The sequence below is a fragment of the Panthera onca genome, chromosome D2 (assembly GCF_046562875.1).
Source record: "Panthera onca isolate mPanOnc1 chromosome D2, mPanOnc1 haplotype 2, whole genome shotgun sequence".
NCBI classification, from domain to species: Eukaryota; Metazoa; Chordata; class Mammalia; order Carnivora; family Felidae; genus Panthera; species Panthera onca.
Genome location: NC_138349.1, coordinates 20,362,355 through 20,376,731, shown reverse-complemented (window position 1 = coordinate 20,376,731; position 14,377 = coordinate 20,362,355). Strand labels below are relative to the sequence as shown.

General features: G+C 38.0%; 1 protein-coding gene across 8 annotated transcripts in view; it reads left to right on the top strand.

Moving 5' to 3' along the window:
* ADD3 (adducin 3) overlaps positions 1 to 13,198 on the top strand; it is a 123,562-nt gene extending 110,364 nt beyond the window's left edge. For 7 of the 8 annotated variants that reach the window (XM_060641541.3, XM_060641542.3, XM_060641539.3 and 4 more), the window contains 10 exons: positions 474 to 623; positions 1,052 to 1,195; positions 1,310 to 1,408; positions 2,515 to 2,697; positions 3,827 to 4,084; positions 5,368 to 5,487; positions 6,174 to 6,260; positions 8,549 to 8,672; positions 10,234 to 10,329; positions 10,965 to 13,198. In XM_060641541.3, the coding sequence (XP_060497524.1) occupies positions 474 to 623; positions 1,052 to 1,195; positions 1,310 to 1,408; positions 2,515 to 2,697; positions 3,827 to 4,084; positions 5,368 to 5,487; positions 6,174 to 6,260; positions 8,549 to 8,672; positions 10,234 to 10,329; positions 10,965 to 11,257 (1,554 nt within the window). In that variant the 3' untranslated portion in view covers positions 11,258 to 13,198. The remainder of the gene's footprint in view (positions 1 to 473; positions 624 to 1,051; positions 1,196 to 1,309; positions 1,409 to 2,514; positions 2,698 to 3,826; positions 4,085 to 5,367; positions 5,488 to 6,173; positions 6,261 to 8,548; positions 8,673 to 10,233; positions 10,330 to 10,964) is intronic. The other variant, XM_060641544.3, reaches the window with a different exon arrangement.
* The last annotated feature ends 1,179 nt before the right edge of the window (positions 13,199 to 14,377 follow it).

The following is a 14,377-nucleotide window of genomic DNA, read 5'->3' as shown; positions in this document are numbered from 1 at the left end:
GGCTGGCTGACTGTGTGGCATTTTATTTTTCCATGATTGTACTCCTAGGCACTGTCATTGGCCTCTGGGATGACAGGAACTCCATTGGTTCTGGGTGCTACAGTGTCAGCAAGTGGAAATTTTCCAGCCAATTCAGTAAACACTGGACTTGTTCAGACCTTTAGTGAAGAGTTTAAGTTACTTGGTTTTTTGGAAACTGCTTCTTACTAAATCGAAATTTTGTTTCCGACTGCCTGTTTTTATAAATAAAGTTTTATGGGAACAAAGCCACACCCATTCTTCTACAGTTCTGAGTGGCTCTACATAAAGTGGCAGAGTTGGGTAGTTGCATCAGGGGCCCACAAAGTCTAAAATATTGACTATTTGGCCTTTGACAAAAAAAAGTTGGCCCCCTCCCCTGGTTTGGTTTGTGGATCACAGGCAAACTTTGATACATGTGTACCAATTAAATATGTCTCTCTGATTTTTTCCAGGTGAAAGTCAATATCATAGGAGAAGTGGTTGATCAGGGAAGTACTAACCTGAAAATTGACCACACAGGCTTCAGTCCCCATGCTGCGATCTATTCAACACGTCCTGATGTTAAGTGTGTGATACACATCCATACCCTGGCAACAGCAGCTGTAAGTTGTTGAAGGCTAAAACCAGCAATGACTCTGGGAAGTGTAGTATACTGAAAATATTAATCCTCTGCATACCCAGAAAGCAAAATTTCCTTTGGACCAAATGCTGACATCGTAGGAAACAACTAGAGAGATAGCATTTGCATTTTTCAGTAATCAGCTAATAATTGGGTGCTGAGCTCTTTGGAGTAGAGTTTCTTTCATAATATTTGGCACAACGTTTAAACTGAGTTCTATCCCCTAAGTCCTTTTTTTTTGTTGTTGTTTTTTCTTTCTGGAAGAAGTGAAGAGCTAAAGTGAGAGAGGGGTTGGAATGGTGGACTCAGTGAATTAGGCCAGTGCTTCCTGAGCTGACTAAAGAATCCGGTTCTTAGGAGAGTGTAACTAGTAACTAAATATGTTCTTTTAACATGGGCCCAATCAAATAGGTATCCTCCATGAAGTGTGGGATCCTTCCAATTTCTCAAGAGTCCCTCTTCCTGGGAGACGTCGCCTATTATGACTACCAAGGGTCACTTGATGAACAGGAGGAGAGAATTCAACTACAGAAAGTTCTGGGGCCAAGTTGTAAGGTATGCAGTAGAGTTCCTATCGAAGGAGCTATTTTTGTTGCTGTTGCTGTTGATGAAAAACAGTGTGAGCTATGCCAGTTATTTTAAAGTGATTGCTTTGTGATTCTATTTTAGGTGCTGGTACTCAGAAATCATGGTGTGGTAGCCCTTGGAGAAACGATTGAGGAGGCTTTTCATTATATATTTAATGTGCAGATAGCCTGTGAGATTCAGGTAGGAAAAATTATCCCCCCACACACTTGTTTTTTATTGTTTGCGATTTGCTTGTTGTACTGGGTTTTGTGTTATTTGTTTTCAAAGTCCTATTGGTTGGTGGCTTTTTGCTTTGTCTTTTAAGAGATCTGCTTTACTTGAATAAAAAGGGTCAACTCAGCTATCTCTTGAATTGAAAAGAGGAAAAAATTAAAATTCACATACAGACGCACACACACAAATCTGAGAGCCTCATAAACATCGTTTTCCCCATAATCCTGCTTAATTGTAATTGTCTCTGTTTTTACCCTGTAGTGGTTGTGGTCACACTAATTAGAAACAGAGGCAACCGTCCGTCATCAAAGATCAGATGTAGCCACTTTTATAAAAAGCGCAAGGAGCAGGGCCAGAAGTTTTATGAACGCCTGCAGTTTCCAACAATTTCACAGCCTCAACCTTATTATAATAGGTTGGCTATTTATTAACTACTTTTTTCCTCAGAGAAGCTGAATGTATTTTTAACAGACCTAATTTCCCTCTTCAAGAAGATTCTCTTGAAGCAAATGGTAATAATCTTAATTTATTAGAGGGCCACAATAAAGGGGAAAAATCTTTTCTGTCAGTTTTAATGTCTAACAACCAACTTTTTTTTTTGTTGCTCTAGCAGTCCCTTCTTAAACGAAGCTGTGAAAAGCTTGATGAAATTAAGATAATGAGCTGCTTCTGCCTAAATATCCTTAACTTCACAGTGTAGTGTCTATATTCCTTTAAAATTATAACTTTCAGCAAAAAAAAAAAAAAAAAAAAAAAAAGGATAGCCAAGGGAAAACTGCAAGATAACTTTAAAATTTGGCAAGAGAATTCAGTTTCTTGAAATATGTTAAAAGGAATGGCTCTAAATGTGTTTTCCATCAGGGAGGATCAGAATCCTGGAAGGTATCTTTTTCAGATCAATGGAAAAGATACTTCAGCTGCCCATTTTTACAAGTGTATTGCCTTATTCCTGTTGTTAGGAGCCTGGACAAGTTATAGGTATTTGCTGAATTGAAATCCTGCCTTTTTAAAGGTAAAATATTCATTATAATCTTTTACAATCTTGTGCCTCTATATTTTGCCATCGATTACAGGTGCCGGCATTAGCAGGGGCAGGTGGAGTAGACAATCTGCTTGTGCTGGATCTTCAGAAGTATAAATCTTTCACTCATGCTATGGCAACAGCCGGAGGAGGAGGAGTGAATATGGGCTCCCATCAAAAATGGAAGGTTGGCGAGATTGAGTTTGAAGGGCTGATGAGGACTCTGGATAATTTGGTAGGTGAAAAATTGAACGTAAACTTGGATTTCATGTCTGCAGATTCAAGAGCAAACGCTTCCATCTCCCTTTGGTCTGGGAACATGCTTATACCTCTGGGAGCTGAGTTGGACCTTGGGGAGGCATTCCAGTGTAATTTTACCACATTTTTAAGAATCAAACAGTGAAACATGCAAATGTCATCTTTATTTATTTTATTTTTTACATTTATTTTTTTTTTTCTTCTTTTTTTTTTTTTTTTCTTTTTTTTTTTTTTTTCAACGTTTTTTATTTATTTTTGGGACAGAGAGAGACAGACAGAGCATGAACGGGGGAGGGGCAGAGAGAGGGAGACACAGAATCGGAAACAGGCTCCAGGCTCTGGGCCATCAGCCCAGAGCCCGACGCGGGGCTCGAACTCACGGACCGCGAGATCGTGACCTGGCTGAAGTCGGACGCTTAACCGACTGCGCCACCCAGGCGCCCCTTACATTTATTTTTGATAGAGTGAGACAGGGCACAAGTGGGGGAGGGGCAGAGAGAGAGGGAGACACAGAATCCGAAGCAGGCTCCAGGCTCCAGGCTCCGAGCTGTCAGCACAAAGCCTGATGCGGGGCTCCAACTCACGAGCTGCGAAATCGTGACCTGAGCTGAAGTCGGACGCTTAACCGACTGAGCCACCCAGGCGCCCCTTTTTTTTTCTTTCTTTCTTTTTGTTTTTTTGTTTACATTTATTTATTTAAGTGTCATCTTACTTTAGATTTTACCCTCTTCCACTAAGGGTCAGAAGAAGATTGCCTTGAGACTGAGGAACAAAGATTTAAATGAGCACTGAGATTTGGCTTCCAGAAAGCTGGAAAATAGCTAGGAAAATTTTCTGGTCAGCAGTTTTGAAATTACCTTTGTCAGGAACAGTTGTGTGAGTGGAAATCACATTGTCAGCTGGAATCTGTTTTCACCAGATCTTGAAATTTGCTTAATTTCAACCCTAGTGTTATAAATGGAGGTTACCTGAGGTTTGACAGATATTTTCGTCTTTGTTTTTCAACAAAGGAGTCTTTCTGATCACTTGTTTAAAGAATTAAGAGTCCAAATGCTGTGTTTGGTGCATGTTTGATCATTTCAAATGTGGTTTTTTTGCTCCCTTAGGGGTATAGAACAGGCTATGCTTATAGGCATCCTCTCATTCGAGAGAAGCCTAGGCACAAGAGTGATGTGGAAATCCCAGCAACTGTGACCGCTTTTTCCTTCGAGGATGACACAGTGCCACTCTCTCCTCTCAAATACATGGCACAGAGACAGCAGCGTGAAAAAACAAGATGGCTGAACTCACCAAATACTTACATGAAAGTGAATGTGCCTGAGGAGTCTCGGAATGGGGAAACCAGTCCCAGGACCAAAATCACAGTATGTTGCTATTTTATGTGGTTTGCCTCTACTAAATATTTTGCCTAGTTACTTATATGAATTGAATGTTCTATGTTAAAAATGTTGGGAAAGCTGAATATAACAATACTAACCTGTCATTTATCAGGTATAAACTTTGTACAAGATACTTTGTTTTCTCTGACTTAAATGAATTATCTCATTTAATACTCTTAACATGGAGAGGATGTGGTTTTTCTCCCGTTTCACAGATGTGAAAACTGAGGCACAGAGGGATTAACTAATCATTTATGAATAGTAAAGGCAAGATTTGAATGCATACAGTGACTCTGGAGCCCAGTTCTTAATCCACTACTTGGTACTGCTTTGCAGTTTATATTGTACCAGTGAATCAGAACCATAAAAGTTATCAACACGTGATGGTTCCAGAGTTTCATGAATTACTGCACAGTTATGCTTAGGCAAAATCTTGAAGAGTGAGAAATGGATTGTCTTGTATTTTTCAACATTTTGCTTCAGATTTGGTTTAGTTTTAGAGTGCTGATCACCAAATATTCTGTAGATACTCAAAATCGGTTCATCTTCTCATATAAATCAGTAACATTCACTGTGGAAGTGCCTAGACATCAAAGTGTTTTTCCCTAGTTTATAAGATTTCTTATCTCCTAGTAAAAGAACATAATTGAACTCCTAAGTTTCCCAGAATTGATTTTATTGGTGGAGACTGATGGCCAGCCATGATTGATCTTGATGAATATTCGTCTTCTTTAAAGGATATAATAAGGGATAAAGGAGAAAAATTATATAAGGCTTTTCCATGCCTGTAGTTCTGTTATGGATTACTACCAGATTACCCTCTGTGTAAAATGCTGGTCAGGGGATTGGCCTTTCCTGGCAGCCAAAAATAGAAAAATGAAGTCTGGAAAACTAAATCTGAAGAGATTCCTTGAGTCCTTTTTGGTGACTTAGCCATCATCAGCTGATGAAACTTCAGTGCAGGCAACAGCTCTAAACGTGAGTTAATAAGAGATCAGACTCTGATTAAGAGATTAAGAAAACTTAAATAGCCATCTAGGTGAGTATTCATGCAAATAGTAATCACATCTTTTAAGTGAGTGCTGATCATGAGCCTTTTTCTAACTAGTATGAGACATACAGTAATTGACCACTAAATACTGCTTAGTGAAATTCTTTAACATATTGGCAGTGTGTGCTCCCTCTCCTTGAGTCAATAAACAGTTACCAAAAACCTACCATATTTCCTTAACAGAAAGCCTCATTCTAGAAAATTTTTTATTTTTTAGTGGTTGAGAGCAGAGGACTCTTCTAAAGTTAGTAGTGGAACACCTATCAAAATTGAAGATCCAAATCAATTTGTTCCTTTAAACACAAACCCGAATGAGGTACTAGAAAAGAGAAATAAGGTAAGATGTAGTCATCTGTGGCCAAGGGAGTCATTTTTATACTGTTTTATGTGATTAGATCTGATTAATACCAAGCTTGGGGGGTATGAATACAGAAGAATTTGAAATGCAGTGTAATTTTTTTATGAGTGCATTTATTTTGAGAGAGGGAAAACGTGCATGTGCAAGTGAGGGAGAGGCAAAGAGGGGGGAGGTAGAGAATCCCAAGCAGGCGCCACACTGTCAGCACAGAGCTCAACGTGGGGCTCAGTCTCATAAAACCGCAAGATCATGACCTGAGCTGAAATTAAGAGTCAGACGCTGAACCAGCTGAGCCACCAGACGCCCTGAAACTCAGTATAATGTTAGCCTGTATTGAACGCCTCCAGCTCTGTGCTAGTCACTGGCAAGCGGGCTCCATGGGGAAGAGGTAGTAAACATACTGCTGCTATATTAGTGAAAGTGAGCCCTAGTGTTAGTGGAAAAGGTAATTCTCCAACCACGTAAGACAATAGGAAATCATACATTAGGAAGAGTGGAGGAGATGAATGTGAGTTGTTGGGATGGTAGGAGAGGGCTTTGTGGAGGCAGGAAGAAAGAGGCTCTGGGTGGTCAAAGAGCAAGCCTGTGGGAAAAGAGAGTAAAAGAGTAAAAATCATCTGTCTGCATAGTTGCCCCCAAGAACTCGTTACTGTGTTTTGATTCAGATTCGAGAACAAAACCGGTATGACTTGAAAACAGCTGGACCACAGTCGCAGTTGCTTGCTGGAATTGTTGTGGACAAGCCCCCTTCTGTAAGTCCATGAAGCCACATGCTCTTGGGTTTTGATCTGCCACACTAATTTCTTTGCTTTTTAAATATGAGTATTTATTTTTACTAATGTTAATATAAGCACAAGTTAAAGAGTCAAGTAATTGCAACGCTTAAAATGTCACGTCAGCTCCCAATTTCCAGGGGCAAGGACTTTCTTCTAGCATTTACCGTCATGTTTCTGAAGAGCTTCTTTGTTCTGCTTTTTCTTCGCCTGTCAATTTTAGACCTCAACTGACTTTGAGTCTATGTCATCAACTCCCAAGAAGTACCATTATTTTGTAGATCCCTAAGAGAGAAAAAACCCTGACAATTATAATTGTAGGAAGCCATCAATTATTGGATGAGTTCAGATTTCAGAGATGAGAAAATGTTGGGGAAAGATTGTATTACAATTTCTTTGTTAAACCAGCTTTCGGTGTGTATATTATTAAATGTTTACTGCTCAGCCAGGTAGTATCCCATGATTACATTTCCTTTCTTATACCACTTTTCTCCCCCTAGAGTTAATAATTGCCTCCGTTTTTCATTGGCTTAGTGTTTTGGGTACATTGGCTTAAAAGTTTGGGAAGAACTATAAAGTCCTTCTTAATATTACTTTACAAAGGTTCAAGGGTAACAGCTAATCTCTCATTGCTCTGTCATTCCAGCCCAGATCTGGACTGGTGGCTTTCAGGCCAGCTGCACAGGCTCATCCTGGGGATTCCTCTGCCTGTTGCCTCTGTACTATCTCCTGTTTCCTGCCTTGAGTCTTCCAGTTTCTTGATTTCCCCCTCTATCATTGAGCATATCCTCTAATAGCTTTCTGAGAAAGGACACATAGGAGGTAACAGCCTGAAATCCTGTATTCTACCTTGAAATGTTTAAATAATAGACATAGAATTCTAGTTTAGAAATCATTTACCTCACAAATATGGAAAACATCACTCTGTTGTCCCCTGTTACTGATGAGAAGGAAGAGAGCATTCCGATTCATGTAACTTTGTATAGGGCTCTTTTTTATTCTTTTACACCTTTTCTGCATTCCTGCTGTTCTGAAATTTTATAATGCTGTGCTTTGTAGTAGGTTTCTTTTTTTTTAATTTTTTAAATTTTTATTTATTTTTTGAGAGAGAGAGACAGAGTGTAAGCAGGAGAGGGGCAGAGATAGAGGGAGACACAAAATCTGAAGCAGGCTTCAGGCTCTGAGCTGTCAGCACAGGGCTCGAACTCATGAACCGTGAGATCATGACTTGGGCTGAAGTCAGGCACTTAACCGACCTAGCCACCCAGGAGCCCCTGTAGTAGGTTTCTTTTAGTCTTTCTTTGTATTTCTCTGCATTTAGTAACCCTTTTCAATCTGCCAAGTCCTATTCTTCAGTTCTGGGCATTTTTTTAAAATTTTTATTTATTTATTTATTCATTCGTTCACTCATTCATTCATTTATTTTAGAGAGACAGAGGGAGCAGGGGAGGGGCAGAGAGAGAATCCCAAGCAAGCTTCTCACTGTCAGCCCCGACTGGGGCTTGAACTCACAGACCATGAGATCATGACCTGAGCCGAAACCAAGAGTCGGACGCTTAACCGACTAAGCCACCCACATGCCCCTCTGGGCATTTTTTAAATGTATTTCTTCAATAATTTTTTCCCTCCCAATTTCTTTTTCTGTCAGGGTATGCTGTTTCTCACTTTCCATTTCTTTGTCTTTTTATCCTACTTTCTGGGAGATTTGTTCGACTTTATTTTCTAATGCTTCTATTTAATTTTCTATTTTGATATATTTTTAAAAATTGTTTAAGACTTCTTATTCCCTGAATGTTTGTTTTTTAAATAACATCCTAGTCTTTCATGGATACAGTATTTTCTCTTATTGCTCTGAGGGAATCGATTTTAAATTTTCTTCAGCTGCATTTATTGTCCTTGTTTCTTCTGAGTTCTCTCTTGTTCTGGTCTCTCACTTCCATGGTGGAAGCTTTCCTCAGGTAATACGTGGTAGTCTGTTTATATTTAAGAATGGGACACTGAAAAGTCAGGCCGATGCTCCGGGTGTGGGCAGAGCTTGGCAATCGGTGAGCTTCACTGTAGGCTGATGGGTTGGTTGTCTCTCTGGGGAGTCCCCAAATGTCAATATCTGTAGTTCTTTTATCTGAGGCCGTTTAATTTATCTGGAGAATTCTTCAGTCTCCAGCCTGTCTCCCACTATCATCCTGGGAGCCCTCAGCTCTGTTTTGTGCCCTCTTAACCAGTTCTGAAGAATAAGCTTCCGATCTGTCGATGTTTTTCTTTGCAAGACCATGCAGTTTGAAGATGACGATCAGGCTCCACCAGCTCCTCCCAACCCCTTCAGTCATCTCACAGAAGGCGAGCTGGAAGAGTATAAGAAGACAATCGAGCGTAAACAGCAAGGCCTGGAAGGTTCGTTCATTTTTAGATTAAGCCTGATAACCATGCTACCAACGGCAGAACACCTTGAGTTGGATGATAGAAGGCAGTCAGTGTTGTTGTTTTTTTAAAATGTTCCTTTGACAATCGATGGTCCCCTGTCATCTCTCCCAGACCTTACTGAGTGTAGGTGGAGCTAAAATGCGAAGAGCCACTGTAGTTCACGTATGTCACCATGTAGAGAAAAGTGTTTCTCAGAAAGCAATCTGATCACTAGCAAAAACTTCCATAGTAAAATGAAATCCACAGATAAGTAAAGTATTACTTTACTAAAATAAATACAGATACAGTAATAGATTTAAACATGACAGAGTACGTATATTATGTGGCTTTTATACTTTTTGGGTGCCGCAAGGTGCCAGTATATAATCTTGAGATCAAAATATAAAGAAAACTGCCAGAATTTTGATGTGACTTTCTTTAATTAAGTACATGGGCACTGTAGTGAGGTTGAGTTTTTCTGACTTCAGAACCCTAAGTAAGGATTCTGTTTAAAAATTGTTAATGAAACCCCAGCTAATTAAATACTAACTCCCTTTTTCTCAAGAATAAGAAATTCTTTATAGCAGGGGTTCTTGATTTTGCATCTTTGGATAAGCTCCAGACAGTTCATGAACCATCTGAAAAATGAGTGCTTAATTTGGGGAAAGAGGGCATTCAGGGTAAGGGACAAGAAATCTGTGACCCCACAAGAGGGTAAGAGCCTCTGCTTTAGAGCATCTACAACATACAGTTGAAATTTTTTCCCAAAGCAGAACAGAACCAATGGTTAAAAATGTTTGTCCACATTAGCTATCATGTGGAAAGAATTGACATCTGGATCATCCCGGGAACAGTTTTTATCAGTGTGTTAGTGCCTTTGTCACAAAAGGGAGTCATCCTGACGACATTAAATATTCTAAGTGATATTATTGGATTTGTTTAACCTAAGGTTAGAGACTTTCTCTATTTTTCTATTTTGTAAAATGTCCCTCTTTAATCTCTTATTTTTTGAAAGCCTAAAGATGCCAGGTAACAAATATTGCACTCTAGAACCATCAGCTTCTATTTTTTTTTTTTTTTTTATAAATAGTTTCTTCCACATTCATTATGGCTTTCTGAATTAGCTCACTAATACTGCTCTGACAGAAATCACTAATTGGATATTGTTTGAAAATTTGGAGGCATTCTGCCTCATGAACGCAGCATCATTGGTGAGGCGTCCTAATTCTTTTCACCCGGCTGCTCAATATATTTTGGTTTTCTAACACTCTAGCAAAAGCTAAATGCTTACGTATTATTTGCCTGGGCTGTCCGTAGCCATGCTTCCTTACCAAGCACGTATGTAAAGTTACTGTTAGCGGAGTCAGAAGTGTTCGCACATTCACCTCCTCTTAATGCGCAGTTATCGATCCGTGGGGTAGCCGTTAGTATACTTAGCTCACTGCTGAAGAGTTTATCATGTGTCTGCAGGCGTTTGACGTATGCACTAACCTTCCCGAAACCTTATGCTTCTTTGTTTTGCATGGCTTTTAACTAAACTCTCGTCCAACAGATGCTGAGCAGGAATTACTCTCAGATGACGCTTCATCTGTTTCACAAATTCAGTCTCAAACTCAGTCACCGCAAAATATCCCTGAAAAATTAGAAGGTATTCACTGTAACTTCCCATAGCGTTCACTGAGTTAGTCTTAAGAGTTTGTCCTCTGTCGTTTGTCTTCACATAAGGAAATTGAACACCCGATTGCAATGAGTTTGCCATGGATTTTACCTAAAGCTCCCAATAATTTTATATATTTTTTCACCAAGTGGTGTGCTAGTGTTGTTCAGTGTTTGTGTTGACTTACCTTAATCTGGATTTTGGCAACTGGTAGTTCTTAAGAATTTGTGAAATTAAAAGTGGTGTGTCCTACATCTTCCAATCAGGAGCATGAAATCTTTCCAGTTTTGATTGCCAAATTCAAGAAAAATACATGTTGTCTTCCTTGTTTATACTGACTTGATTTACAATGCAACTGTCAGATCATCAAACCAGACTTATTATCTAGCCTTCATGCTTTGGTCTAACAACTTTGACCCCTTCCCCTTTATACTAGTTAAGAAAATCTAGCTTCATGCTAGTAGATCCATAGTATGTTAAGGTAATGATTTGTCTTTACTGAAACTTAAGTAATGCCTTAGTACGTTGCTACATAAATCAGTTCAGTTTTGTAAAATAAAGCCAAGGTGTTAACTATGTAAAATAACCAAAAACAACAACAACAACCCAACCCTCCCCTTTTGTAGAAAACCATGAGCTATTTTCCAAGAGCTTCATCTCCATGGAGGTGCCCGTCATGGTGGTGAATGGCAAGGATGATATGCATGATGTTGAAGATGAGCTTGCGAAGCGAGTGAGTAGATTAACCACGAGCACGACCATAGAGAACATCGAGATTACCATTAAGTCTCCAGAAAAAATTGAAGAAGTCCTGTCACCTGAAGGCTCCCCTTCAAAATCGCCATCCAAGAAAAAGAAGAAATTCCGTACTCCTTCTTTTCTGAAAAAGAACAAAAAAAAGGAGAAAGTTGAAGCCTAACTTAACTCTTTTTATAATTATTATTATTACAATGTGACATTGCACATTTAAATACCACACTTAAGTTGATGATTAATATGCAGTGGTAGAGAAGACTGGGGGTATGTAGCAAACTGGACTTTAAGAACTGGAAAGGGATTTTACTAAAAGAAAAACATATTATGAAAAGAACTTCAAATTCATCTCTCATTTTGTATGTCCAAAAAAGGTTTTGAATTTTTGAATAATTGCTAGTTTTAGTTAGCTCTGCCCTCATGAAGTATTACTATAATTCACCACAAACAGATATCTGTCTGAATTACTTCAGGCCTTCTCCATAATATCTGTTGGAAACGAAATACCAGTGCACAAGTGAGAGAATTTTTATTTCTCGACACCTGCTTCACTGGGTAATCAGATTATAATTTTTTACCACGATTATTGACTGTACCTTTTGGGTTCCCATTGTTTCAGTGGGCATTAACAGAACGCTTTAAAAGCTTCTAAGAATCTATAGCATTAGTATACACTGGCACAGAATTTTTTTAAAAAAAAATTTAAGAAAAGATTCATCTGGAATTTTATTCATAGTATAAAACTTCCTCACCTGAAGTAACTTTCTTTGCCAAAAAAGAGAAATCATTTTAGTAAACTATAATTTTTGAAAACTTCCTTTTTTATTAGTTGAGAAAGCCCCTTATTTTTCAACAAAGGGGATTTTGTACACGTACATGGGTTATTTAGTTTAACTCTGGCAAAAACGATTTTTGTATGTTGAGATGTTTGTATACCATTCAATATAAAAGCATCATAAGCATATTAGCCAATCATATAACAGTAGAGCATATTTGAAGCTGCTTGGTACTAAGTATGCTTAAATCTAATTCAAGAATCCAGGCACTTGGTATCTAAAGGAGATTAAAGCATTTCAAGGTATAACTAGATTCACATTTGAACCTTATAATGTATTTTTCTCTTAGTATTGCTAATGAATGAAGATGGTCTCATGAGGGAAACAAATGAAAAGGAAGAGAGAAAGTGAAAAATGAAGGGAACAAAAGCGGTGTCATGCCAAGAATTCTAGTTTGATGAAGACCCATAGTCACGATAGGATTTGAAGCATAGGTTTATTTGGAACATGTCCCAGATTTCTAAAATTCTGCTTCTCTGCCAAAATCATCGTATTTCTTGGTTTCCTTTTAACTTCTGTCTCTTTAGAAGCAGCACTAGAAGAAATCAGTGGGTCTAATCCCCCAACGAGAAAACCTACCACTTCTTGATTTTTACAAAATTTTCTCACCTTATTTCAGTTAACTTTCTTTCTAATGTAAATACAAATTTAAACCTAGACCTAATATAGTTTTCTCCCCTTCACCGAAGTGATGTCACAAATCAATGTAAAATCGATGATCCGAAATGGTCAGTGGGTGAAAATAATCCAAAGTGTTTCTGGAGGATGAGTTGGCGTGTCAAAATCACATTACACATTACAGTGCGTTCTGGAGCTGGTTCTGTTTGGCTGTATGTGTACGATGATGCAAAGCTGAAACGGAGCCTGGAAATTTCATTCTGGATCTCACTAACTACTGGAATCAGTGTTTTAATCTCTTAGCAGAAACTTTCAGTTGCTTACTTCTGTATTTGAGGATTTTTTTTTTTATGTTCTACATCATTTATGTTGTATTACAACGTATGTAGAAACAGTAACCTGTGAACTATGCTTTTCCATAACTTTTTAAATATATATATATCTTAAATGAATGCAATGTGCATAAATATTTTTTAAACGCAACAGTGAACTATTTGCACCTTTTGCTAATGCCTCTATTTACTTGCTTTGGCATAAAGAATGAGCCAATGAACCTCTGTGTCCTGTGGAAAATGTATAAATGTTATCTGATATTGCTCTTAGATGTAATGCTAATTAATGTTAAATCACAAATAAACAGTATTTTAAATAGATGGATTTGGCATCGTGACCTTTCAATTCAGGGGTGGTTGCTTAGCTTGAATTCCTTTGTGGAATGTGGAATTTTTTTTTTACTATGGTGAGATTTTGAGTAGGACTGTTGCTTCTGAATAAGTGATGTCCTGGTAAATTTATTTTCAAATTAGTTAAAATTCACTATCTAAAAATGCTTCTTATGTCAGCTCTCATGTTAGAAGAAATGTTCCCCAAGTGACCTATATTTTGTCTCAATAGTGTAAGGCGACCTTAACTGTGTCTCTGGGATCTAAAGACCTTTCTTTGAAGGACTTAGGTCTGATTCTGTCTCAGTTCTCCTGTTCAGATTTGTGGACATAGAATAGAAAATGTTGCAGAACATATGCTGAGTTTATACATTACCCTTCTCTTTGCCTTTTATTTATGCAACAATGTGACAGTAAAAAAAAAAAAAAAAAAAAAAAAAAAAACCCAAAAAACAGAAAATAGGTTATAATTCCAGCACATTAACATTCAAAATAAAATAAAGCTATTCCCTTCCAGCTCTTGATGATCTATAGATAGATGGGTCTCCTATATATTGGTTATCACGGTGTGAATGTGGGTTTTTTCCTACTTAGTATAATTCATCCTAGAAGATTTTCAAACCCGGTCCTTCACATGAACGACTTGTGATTTTTTTTCCACTTTGTCCTAAAAATAGAGTGCAAGAAGGGAAATCATGTTAATTGAGGGTTCTGGTTAATTGAAGTTTTTACTATAATTACCCATTATAAAAATGAAGGGTTTGGGCAGAGAAGAATAGATTCATAGTCTTGGGCATATTTAATTATTACCTTGGCTTGTAAATAACCCTGTGGTGAAAAATTGCTGCTTTAGAAAGATACACATTTCAAAATTCCCTTCCATAAAGCAACAAAGACGATTAACTCTAGTTACATTTGAGAATTGATTTAGGATGAGAGGTGTGCTGCCTGTGCCTTGTCCTCTAGTGCTTAGTATTTTCATTCAGCATGGAGTAAATGTGAAGGTAAAAAGCGCATAAAGGCAAGCTGGTTATTTTTTAAATTCAAGGGTGATACATACGCATCCAGTTGCTATCTTGACCAAACCAAGATTTTTAAAAGAACAATCTTCTTTTTGGCCACTAGAGGGTGTAATAGACCTAACAATCCACTATGTTTCTAGTCCTTTGA